This window comes from Ursus americanus, chromosome 2 (assembly GCF_024610735.1).
Source record: "Ursus americanus isolate L20-20 chromosome 2, mUrsAme1.1.p, whole genome shotgun sequence".
In the NCBI taxonomy this organism is placed as follows: domain Eukaryota; kingdom Metazoa; phylum Chordata; class Mammalia; order Carnivora; family Ursidae; genus Ursus; species Ursus americanus.
Window position 1 is genome coordinate 42,681,272 of NC_142128.1, and position 10,463 is coordinate 42,691,734.

Below are 10,463 nucleotides of genomic sequence, written 5' to 3' on the forward strand. Positions count from 1 at the left end.
CCGGCCCTTCCCCACCACTTACGGGTGGCGGGCACCCCTAGCTCTGACCCGTGGCAGCAGCATCCTTCCCACACCCAGCCCCCACACCTCCCCTCCCGTGGCCGGTGGGGCTGGGGCGGGCAATGCTCGCCTCCCGCTTCTTGTGCAAGCCTCCGTTCTAAGGCCTCCCAGGTGACTGTGGGGTGAGCTGTGCTCCCCAGTGGCTGGCAGGAGTGGCACGAGGGGTGCAGTCTACGCTGACTTGGACAGGCTGGCACCGCCCACCTCCGTCCCAGAGGGGAGCACTGCATTCGCGGTCCCGGCCCACCCCTCCAGTTCACCGACAACACCCCCCAAGAAGCATTCAAGATCCAATCTAGTAATCAACGGGTTTTATTTTCCTAGAACTGAAATCGTCTACGGTTCTCAGAGCTAAATTCCCAAAGCTACAGTCAGCAATTTTTCATCAGAGCCCAAGGGAGAGGGGCGAGGGGGAGACAGGAGACTGGAGAGAGGCAGAGAGACCGCGCGAGAGGCTGGGCGAGGGCACTTCTTTCCCTGTCCTCTCAGTGGGTTTCGGGTCTGGTGACGACACTGAGGAGACCGGGTGGGGGATGTGAATGGGAAATGACACCAGAAGGAACAACCAAAGCCCCAGCTACAAAAAGAAGTCATCAAACCCCACATTGAAGGGGAGCCTCCCAGTGCACCTCAGAAATGGGGGCAACAGTGGGGAAGGAGGAAGAGGGGGGCACACAAAGGGATAGGGTCTTTAAAATTTTTTTTGTAATTTTCTTTTATTAAAAACATTTCCTAAAAAATGTGTCTTTTCCTTTATGTCTGGGTGACATATATGACTGTAGGCTGGCCTTGAGTGGATGGGGAGAGAGGACACGGCAGCTAGGGGACTCTCCAGGGCAGAGATCAAGGGGGGACAGATACTCAACACTCCCACCCCAGCTGGGTGAAGCCAACCCTTCGGATCTCAGGAGGCCCCAATCTTTTGATGATCAACTACAACTCCCAGAACTCCTGGGGTCAGCAAAAGGAAGAAAAGGTGTTGTCAATCATCAAGGATTTCTGGAAGGGAGCCCCTCCCCCACAGGCTGTCCCACTTTCCCTGAATCTAGGCAGCTGGGATAATAGGTATGGGAGGAAGGGACAGGAGTCCAAGAAGATGCCATCCTCCTGCCCACCCCCTCCCCAATTTGAAGACTGCCCCTCTCAGACCCAGTTTATTCTCCATCCTTTCCACTCCTACCTCTGATCCCAGCTAACCCAGAGGTCCAGAACACTGGGGGGGTGGTGGGAGCGGGGAGGAGGTGTCAGGAGGTGAAAACAGCCAGTCCAGGCCCCAACAGATACCCTCAGAAACAGCTCCAGGCAGGGAGGGACACGATGGTCTCATCTTAGCCCATGAAGCAGAAGACAGGGCCCTGACTCAGATCACAGGGGTGTTGGGGACATGGAGGTGAGGGCCAGGTGGCCTGCCCCATCCAGGCCAATCGCCAGGGGATGGGCTTGGAGTGGGAAGAATAAGTGGAAGAGAGCACGGGGAGTGGGGGAGGGGTTCCCAGTTTGCAGGCCATGGCCAGTTTCCCCAGTAGCACCCAGACAGCAGCAGGAACGGGGCAGGGGCTCCTCTTGAAACATTGGTGGCTACAGGCTGCGGGGGAGGGTTGGAGGGGAGAAGGGTTATCGGTGTGGCCTTGCACTGGCCACACCCCAGCCAGTGCCAGTCTCCTGGGAGAGCCCACCCTGCCTCCGCTGCAGGCCCTCCTCCTCCTCCTCTCCACAGGTGGCTGGGCCCCCCCAGCCCAGCTGCCTCAGGGCAGGGGGCTCCCTCACCTCTCATGATCTCTGATGCCTGGGGCCTCAGCATCTTCCTTGGCAGCCTCTTCCTCCTCTTCTTCCTCTTCCTCCTCCTGAGGAGGCCCCCGGCCAGAGCTGGGCTCAGAGGGGGTGCTGTTCTTCTCCACCTCCACGGGGAGGGGCCTCTCACCCTCCAAGGGAGCTACTTCCTTCTCCTCCCCTTCGGGGTCTTCTGCCTCCTTGGGACGTTTAGGGGAGTCCTAGATAGGATTGGCACAGATGAGGCAGACTGAGGCTGGAGAGGGAGGACACCAGCCACCTCGCAGCGCCCCCCCTTTCAGAGAGGCTCCTTCCTGGGCACACCCACAGTCCCCTTCCCCAGCCCTCTGCCAGCGGAAAGGTCTAGGGACCCCAGACTAGGAGCTGGTCTCCCCCAGATCAAGATGTCCCTGAAGAAGTAACAGCTGCCCCTCCCCCCGGGCTCGCCCCTGGCCCCAGGTGGTGGTCAGTTACCTCCAGCATGTCTCCCGCTCTCCTCTTCAGTGCCCCCTTCTCGTTCTTCTCCTTGGCTGGCTCGTCGATGACCAGCTTCCCTTCCTCGTCACTGCTACCCTCTGCGCTCCCCTTCTTGTCACCATCCCCCTCCGTGGCTTCAGGCTCCGGCTCAGGCTCGTCCACAGCGCTCTTCTTCGGGGTGGACTGCGCGCAGAGAGAGCAGAGGCTAAGTGGCACCAGCGCGGCCTGCAGGGCCCCTCCCCAGACCCGCCCGCGGCCACTCACTCCTTCCTTCTCCCACCTCGCCCCCACCCCCTCCCAGGTGCCCAGTCTCACGAGTGATTTGAGACCCACCTCTGTCGGATTAGCCCCGGGCTAAACCCACTGGCCGGGCAGGCAGGGCTCTGTGCAGGAGGGGGGAGGGCTGGAGCAGGAGGCAAAACCTCGGGTCAACTTCTCCCGAAGGGAGCTGGGACCCTTTCCCCGCCGACCCCCGCCCCCCACCCTCCCGCCTCATCCTGCCCGGCTCACGAGCACCTCCTCCTGGAAGCCTTTGTGGAAAGAGTTAAGGCCAAGTCCTACACTCACACTAGGCCCCATAAAGGGCTGTCCCCACTTACCGCCTCCGTCCTGTCCTTGCCTCCCACACCACCACCTCCCACCGTGACCCCAGCCCTCCTGCAGGGCCCCCCACCCCCACCCCAGAAGCTCCTGCCCGGAAAGCCCTGGTCTCTAGGCCCCATTTTCGAAAGCTAAGCATCCCCTGCCCTGTGGGCTCCGGAGCCAGTGGCCACACTTGCTTCCCAGGGGGTCTCCGGGGTGGACGGCTGCTCACCTGGTAGCCTGAGGCCTTGACAGTGGGGTTGTTCTCGATCTCCCAGAGCCCCTCGCTGAAGCCTTTCCTCTTGTTGGGCTTGCCAAACTTCTCCTTGGACTCCTCGTACGGGAAGAGGTCTTTGGGGCCCAGGAATGCCCTGGGGAGAGATGGGAGACTGTGCTCTGGGGCCCTCGCCGCCTAAGCAGCGCGGAAGGGTCGCCGGCACGGCCTCTGGCCCGCCCCACCTCCAGCCCCTCACTCACGTCTCATGGGTCCCGAAAAAAAAGACTTGGTACTTGTTGGCTGTGGATTTCACGGCGGCCTCAGGCATCTCGTCAATCTGGGAGCAAGATGAGGGAAGCAAGTGAGTGGAGTCCTGAGGTCATGAATCTGGGGCTGAGGCCGGCCGGCCTCCAAGACACATTTGTGTAAAACCAGACCGAGAGGGCCCCAGGAGATCCCCAAGGGGGTGTTTAAACCCTTTTTAACAGCGGAACTTTGTTCAAAGTCAGACATGAAGCCCAGCGGAAACCCGGAGTCGACCCCTCTCCTCCACGCACTAGAGGGCAGCTGTTCTGCGGCTCCATCACCCCAGCCCGACCAGGGTCACTTCTCTCCTCAGGCTCGCTGGACCACAGCCTGCCTACAAGCCACCGTCCCCACGGCTGCCGAGGGGGCCTTCCAAGTGCTGCCTTGAGCACTTTGTCCCTCTGCTCAAACCCTTCCAGTGTCCACTCCCTCGAGGGCCCACCCAGTCACCTCCTCCTGAGCATCGAGGTCTGAATCCCCACGCTGCATCAGTCCCTGGATGACCTGGGGCAACTTACTCAACTGTCCTCTACCTCAGTTACCCATCCGTAGAATGGAGAACGTCACGGTACTTAAGTCGTAGGGTGGGGAAGGATTAAATGGCCACAACCGGGCCCACAATCCAGCCTACAGCTGCTAGCTCTCCTCTCGGCCATATGCTGCCCTTCCCCGGCCTGCTCCGGCCACACTGGTCTCTCGTCTCCCACACTCATTCAGTCCTGGTGAGCCTTCCCGCCCCCCAGCCCGGCTGGCCCCCCACAGAAGTCTCAACACCTCTCCTTCGGGGCGCCAGCCTTACGGTCACCCGCGTGAGCGTCTGAGCGCTGCCTGTGTGGGCTCTCAGGCTTACACCAGCCCCGAGATCTGAGAGCGGGTCTGTCTGTACCACCTGCTCGGTGTCTAGCACACAGTAGGCTCACAAGAAAGATGTGCTGAAGGAAGCTAAGGGGCAGGTAAGGGCCAACTGCGCTGGTGGAGGGGGAGGGGTAAAGCCAAGGGGCCGCGTAGCCGACACCCCCTCCGAAGCAGCGCCAAAGGCCTCTGCAGAACACTCTGAAAGCCTCTCAATGTAGTCAGATGCTCTCGTTTTACAGATGAGGAAACAGGCCCCCAAATGACACGGGAAGTTAGTGAGGGTCTGAGTTGGTCTCCTGACTTGACCCCCTGGCCCCCACGTCCTGGGGACACGAGGAGTGCCGTGGTGGGGAAGATGCAACGTCTGCAGTCAGGGAAACAGACGGGCAGTGGTCCCAGAAGCCTCCCCAGATCAGGCCCTGGACGCCCAGGCCAAGCTGAGCTGGGGGGGGGGGACTACAACTCCCAGCAACACTTGCAGCAGCCCCGGCAGCCTGGCTTCCCGCCGGACACAGGCCAGGTGGCCATGTTGACTGGGGCCCCAGGCGCATATAGCACAGAGGCCGCCAGGCCAAGGCAGTGATTAACACAGAGACTGGGACGCAGTGCCTGACCTGGGGAGCTGGGGAGAACGAGGAGGCTGGGTGGTGGGAAACCCGCTGAGACACACCCAGGGGACGGGGTGGAGCCCTGGGCAAGAATCGGAGGGGCATCTTCTCCAGGCGTGGAGTCTTCAGGTTCCTGGGCCCCTCCCCCCTTGCCCTGTGGCCTCTGGGGACAGAAGTCCGGCCCCTCCCCCCAGGAAGGCCCAGTACCAACTGGGCCCTCCCCATGACCAGAGGTTGGGGTGTGATAGCAGGGGGTGGAAAGGCACGCGGTTCCCCCCCCCACAAACAGGATCCCCATCGCCATGACAACCCACCCCGCCCCCAGGGCCACTCAGCAACCAGGAATGTGACCACCCCTCCCCCCAGGCCCTCTCTCCGGATTGGGGAGGAGGGGACACTAACACACCCCACCCCCGAGTCTGGAGTCTGGCACCTGGGTCCCAGGCTGAGCTTGAAACCACAGCTAGGGCTGGAGGGCCCAGGCCCTTCTCAGGAAGCCAGACCTGGGGTGCAGGGGGAGGAGGAGTCAGTCCTCGGCCAGGACACCTGAGTCTTGTGACCAGCTAGCTCCCCACCCTCCTCTCAGAGGGGGGCAAGCAAAAAACAAAATTCGAGCCTCCAGGGCTTAGAGGTCCCAGGAGACAGGCTCGGTACAACAATAGCAGAAGGCCCAGGCCTCTGCTCCCTGGATCTCAGGCCCAGACACAAGGGGCAGGGCTGGGGAGCTAAGGGTCTGGCTGGGAGCACAGCAGGGAACCTCGAGCTCTGCATTCCTGCGCCAGCACCTGAGCCAGGGCATTAACATACTTGTGGGGTGAAAGGAAGAAACTGAGGCTCAGGTGAGGGGGTGGGATGAGAGAAGGGTCAGAAAAGAGGGGCTAGGAAGTTCTCTCAAGGAGCACAGCCATGGCAGGGCTGCTCCCAACCACAGGGCCATGGGAAACCATGGAAAGCAGAGGCAGCTGAACGGTGTGACAGGGGACCCAGGAGGCCACCAGCTGCCCAGCCTCAGGGGCGGAGGAGAAACAAAAGAATGGATGGGAATTAAAAATAGAACGACACGCCAGATATACCCGCCCTGCTGACTTCTCGCCAAATAAAGGGTGGGTCTGGAGGAAAGAGGGAAGCCGGGGCCGGGCAGATGGGCATCTACCCCGAAAGGTCACCCCATCCCCAGCCTCCCCTTGACTGTAGGTACCTGTGGGGGAGGTGCCAGGAGAGGGGTGCTCCTTTCACTTAATTAAGTCCCAACCCCTCACCTCAAAAGGGGAAAAATCCCTTCCATCCTTCAAGCTACAAAGGAAATGTCGGTTCTTGCATTCTGAAGTGAAGGGCGGCTCTTCCTCCACATAGAGGACATGAGGTCTCAGGGGAGGCCTATACCCCCAATACAGACATATGTCTCCCAGGCGGTGCCTTTATATCCAGGCTGTGACTCAGAACAAGTGAGTCAAAGCTAAGTGGGTCAGGGTGGGGCCAGAGGAGTGCTAGGGACCCCACACACATACTGGCCAACAGAGGAGGGGGCTCTGCTGTTTCTCAGCCACTCCAGGAATCCAGAAGGTCAAGTCTCCCAGGCTGGGGCCCATCCATTCCACGCCCAGCCCTCTGCATTTGCCTGGCTCCATCACACAGACACGAGCGCATGAATCGCCGTCCTCCCTGAGCCCACGGCCACCTCTGAGGTCTGAGGAGGGAACTGGAGCTCCCAGGTGAGCAACGCGGGAGAGCACTGAACACCTCTCCCCAGCCTCAGACCAAGCCAAGCCCAGGGCCGCCGGCCCACAGAGGAAGGCAGCAGGGAAGGCTAAGCCCACAAGGACTGCCAGCCAGGGTTCTGACCACCACACCCAGGGCCAGGCGCGACCTGACCCAGGAACCGGAAAATCTGGGGCAGGAGACAGTTGGGGCCAGGAAAGTGTGGCAAGCCCAAGAGGCAGAAAAGAGAAGGTGGTGCCTGGCCGTAGGGGAGGGGGGCAGGGGGAGTAAAGCTGGGTGAGGCCCTCCGGCTGCTCAGGTTTTCTGGGATTGTGAAACAGGAAGCAGAGAGACGAGGAAGGAACCTGGGAGGGAAAAATCCCTGAGTCTTGGAGGTTAGCTGTTAAGGGCTTGGAGATCCCCCAAGAAGTCAAGCAGGAAGAAGAGGGAAAGGAGGTTAAGATGGAGTCACCCTACACTCCAGGCAGGTCCTGCCGACCACGTGGCCCCTCCGGCTGGGCCTCTCCAGGCACCGGGCTGTTTCAGCCTCACCCACAGCCAGCCACCGTGCCCAGAAGCAGGGGCCTCATCACATTAGATGAGGTGGGGCCCTCCCTGAGCCCCCCTCCCTCTCAGGAGGGGCCAGGCCCCTTCAGAGGCTGCTACTCTAGTGGCTGAGGTGGCATCCAAGCACGGTGAGGAGGCTCGGATTTGCCTGTTCTGGCATGCAAGGGGGGTCCACCTGGGAGATAAGAGCCTCGGTGTACCATTCCCCAGATGTCACAAAAGCCAAAGCAGAGGCAAAGGGTGGTGCCTCCTTGCGATCCAGTCTGACCTCCCCTCCCCAAGCCTAACTCTATCTAAAAGGTCCAGGCCTCAAAGGGAAGACACCGCGTCCCTGTCCCCACCTTCTGTCCTGGAGGCCCAGGGTGAAGACAAGACGTAAGGGCATCCCCAGTCCCAGGGGCTGCCTACCCTGAAACTCTACCTCATGGGGGCCAATGGAGGCCCATTTGTGTTCCCCCTCCCTTTTCTCTCTTCCCTGATCTGGAAAGAGTTCCTGCAATCCACATTCCAGATGTACCCCCTCCCTGGGCGACCCTCCGGACTTTGTCCCACCCCCAGGAGGCAGGAGCAGTAGAGACCTGGGCTCAGTTCTTGCCCTGCCCAACAAGGGCCTTAGCGTTGGGGCCAAGAAGCCAGATGGATCAAAGGTGCAGGGTAAAGTACACGAGTGTTCACACGCCGCATACACTCTGCACACACCGGGCCGTGTGGCTGCTTCCTCACGCTGCTTCCAACACACACACCCCAACCTGGCCCAGGCTCTTAGGCCCTGGAGGCTGGGAGAGCCTCACTTCTCCCTGTACCGCATTCCCATTCAGAGGCTGGACATCTACAAGCTTCAGGGAACAAGGAGCTCAAGGGATGTAGGATTAATAAGCACACTCCTTGAGAGAGGGTAGAGTGAGAAAGGGGCCTAAGTGGGCCGTGGGGCAACTTCCCAGGCCCAGAGCAGGGTCGGCCACAGATGAAGACAGACTCACGTGGAGAGCAGTTCTGCACTTGGCCCCCTCGCCTGGAAAACTCCCTCCACCCTCTGCTCTCTGCCCTCCTATTCGATTCTCTTGAGTCCTACCTCTAGGGGACAGTCACACCCGCACCCAATTCCAAAGGCCTCTCCAGACCAACTTTGAAGTAAGTTGCCAGAGGCACTGCGCCCCCCCCCCCACCCCGCCGTGACACCCCCGACCTCCTCCAGCAACCTCCCCCCGCCTCCTTACTTGAGCTGACCCAGTCCTTAGGGGAAATCTGATGAACACACCAGGTTGGGCTTTGGGGCCCCACCCTCCCACCTGGCCAGGTGCTGGAGTGGGGGTGGGGGTGGGCAGGCCCTCATATTGGCGGGCTAACTCAACCACATGGCAGACTGGGCCGTTGTGGCGGGAGGATCCTATCTGAGGGGGAGCAGTAGCAGTTCGGACTCCCCCCACCTTCAGGAAGAGGCAGCCTGGACTGCACTTCCCGGCCTCCCGGGGCCCTGCCGCCCTCAGCCCCCAATCTAAGTTGCCAGCATATGGAGGAATATTTTTGTGGGGCTTTGAAGCGAAGGGTTCTGGCGGATAATTTCCGAGCCAGGTAGATCCCCTCTTACGCCGCCCCCAAACATTCCTCGACCCTCCCAACTTCAGACCTCTCACGGCCGCCCCAAACCAAAGTTTTCCAGAAGCGAACTCCGCCTCCACACATCCCTCCCCAGGCTGGGACCCTTCTGCTACCTTTCGGTCCGAGAAGGGTCTGACCAGAGCCAGGGATTAGGGACGACACCGGGGGTCTCTAAGGGGGTCCCCGGGCGCCCGGGAGGGGTTCCCGACGGCCCCAGGCCGCGCGCCCCACGCCGCCGCGCTCCGGGGGCCCCGCGCGGACACCGCGCTCACCGGCTCCCCCCGCCCCCACCATTATGTAACCGGCGGGGGGCGCGGAGGCGCTCGCAGCGAGTCGAGGACTCGGCCGCCCCCCGCCCGCGCCCCTTCGCGCGGGGCGCCCGCGTCCTCCCGGGTGTTACGCAACCCAGCCCGGGGCCGGGGCGGCGGGCCGCGCTGCTCACCCGGGCCGGCCAGTGCGGGTAGCCCTTCATCTTGGCGAACACCAGGTCCCCGCACTTGTACTCCTTCTGCCGGTTGGAGCGCGACATGGCGGGGCTCCGGGCGCCCCGGGCTCCGCGCCGCGCCGGCGAGCGTGAGCCCAAGTTTGCGCGCGCGGCGGTGGCGGCGCCGCTGCGCTCCGGCCCTCGCGCGGCCCCCGCCTCGATGGCGGCCCCCGGCCCCAGCTCCGGCGCGGCCACGGCTGTGCGCCCGCGCCGCTCGGACGGGGCGGGCGCGGATGCGGCGGCGCGGTGCTGCGCGCTCGTGCGGTTGTTTGTGTTTGAAATTCAATTGCTCCCTCCTCGGCGCGAGGCCTCTTCCTCCTCCCCCGCCGGCCCCCTCCCCCTCCTCCCCTGCTCCCCTCCCCCTCCCGCGCCGGTTCGATGCGCGCGGCGCTCGACGCCCCGGGCCTGCCGCGGCCCGACGCCCAACCCGGGGCCGCCCGGCGGCGCGCGGCGGCACAGGCATGAGGAGCCGAGCGCCGAGCTCGCCGAGCGGGCTTTGTGTGCTGCTGTCGGGGGGCGCCCGCCCGCCAGCCCGCCGGGAGGAGCTGGCGCCCGGCTGGACGGAGCAGCCTAGAGCCCCTCCCCTGGCCCGGGGGTTGCTCGCACGCGGGGCCCGACACGGCCGCGGGTGCCCATGTGGGCGCGGGCTGTCCCTGCCCTCTGCTCCCTCCGTGTCCCCGTGCGTGCGGGGCACCGACGTGCAGACACCCGGGGATCCGAGCGGCCTCGGCGGAGGGGAGAGACTCGAGTTTGGGAGCCGGGAGGTGTCCGAGGGCTTGTGGCACAAAGCGGCCACGTTCTGAGCGCTACTTCCTGGCAAAAGCGATCTGGGCTCCGCCACCCGCTAAGCCCGCAAAGATGAGCCCTGTTCTCGGGGGAAGACACCGCGCAATGTCAATAAATCCCAAACCGTCAATAAACCAAACCGTGAAGCCTAGGGAGCCGGGCACTACCTCTCTGGGGGTGGGGGGTGGGGAATAGGGGCGTGGGACTGGGGCAGAATCTGGGAAGACTTCACAAAGGTGGTGACTTGGAACTGGGCGTTAAAGAATGAGAGTTTTTGCTGGATTCCAGAGACTGCGTTTTAGCCAAGCTTCTAGGCTGACAAGTGGTGGAACTAAAACATGAACTCGGGTCTCTTCCCGTTAAGCCAAACAGTACAACTGTAGTTACTTCTTTGATTTGTTGTCATTGTTGATCTTGAATTTGCTGAAATCCGGACACCTATGGTCTCTTAGAA

At 62.3% G+C, this 10,463-nt stretch overlaps 1 protein-coding gene across 4 annotated transcripts; it reads right to left on the bottom strand.

Moving 5' to 3' along the window:
- Nucleotides 1-356: 356 nt before the first annotated feature.
- Nucleotides 357-9,557, bottom strand: HDGF (heparin binding growth factor). 4 transcript variants are annotated; one of them, XM_045784207.2, is made up of 6 exons: nucleotides 9,182-9,557; nucleotides 3,367-3,443; nucleotides 3,122-3,260; nucleotides 2,305-2,490; nucleotides 1,828-2,051; nucleotides 357-1,645 (listed from the first exon to the last, which is right to left on the bottom strand). In XM_045784207.2, exons 1-6 carry the CDS (start codon nucleotides 9,266-9,268, stop codon nucleotides 1,639-1,641), a joined length of 720 nt encoding a protein of 239 aa, XP_045640163.1. In that variant the 5' UTR covers nucleotides 9,269-9,557; the 3' UTR covers nucleotides 357-1,638. The 4 variants fall into 4 exon arrangements, with proteins under 4 accessions (XP_045640163.1, XP_045640164.1, XP_045640165.1 ...); XM_045784208.2 differs by lacking the exon at nucleotides 9,182-9,557 and adding an exon at nucleotides 8,853-9,001; XM_045784209.2 differs by lacking the exon at nucleotides 9,182-9,557 and adding an exon at nucleotides 8,358-8,380.
- Between the last annotated feature and the right edge of the window lie 906 nt (nucleotides 9,558-10,463).

What these genes read in the sequence shown, in the direction of transcription:
- HDGF (XM_045784206.2), bottom strand. Translation starts at nt 4,980, where the DNA reads ATGCCCCTCCGATTCTTGCCCAGGGCTCCACCCCGTCCCCTGGGTGTG. An exon ending in CGTTCTCCCCAGCTCCCCAG is followed by an intron (nt 3,444 to 4,881) that starts GTCAGGCACTGC and finishes TCTTGCTCCCAG; the next exon opens with ATTGACGAGATGCCTGAGGC. An exon ending in GAGCGGGAGACATGCTGGAG is followed by an intron (nt 2,052 to 2,304) that starts GTAACTGACCAC and finishes AATCCTATCTAG; the next exon opens with GACTCCCCTAAACGTCCCAA.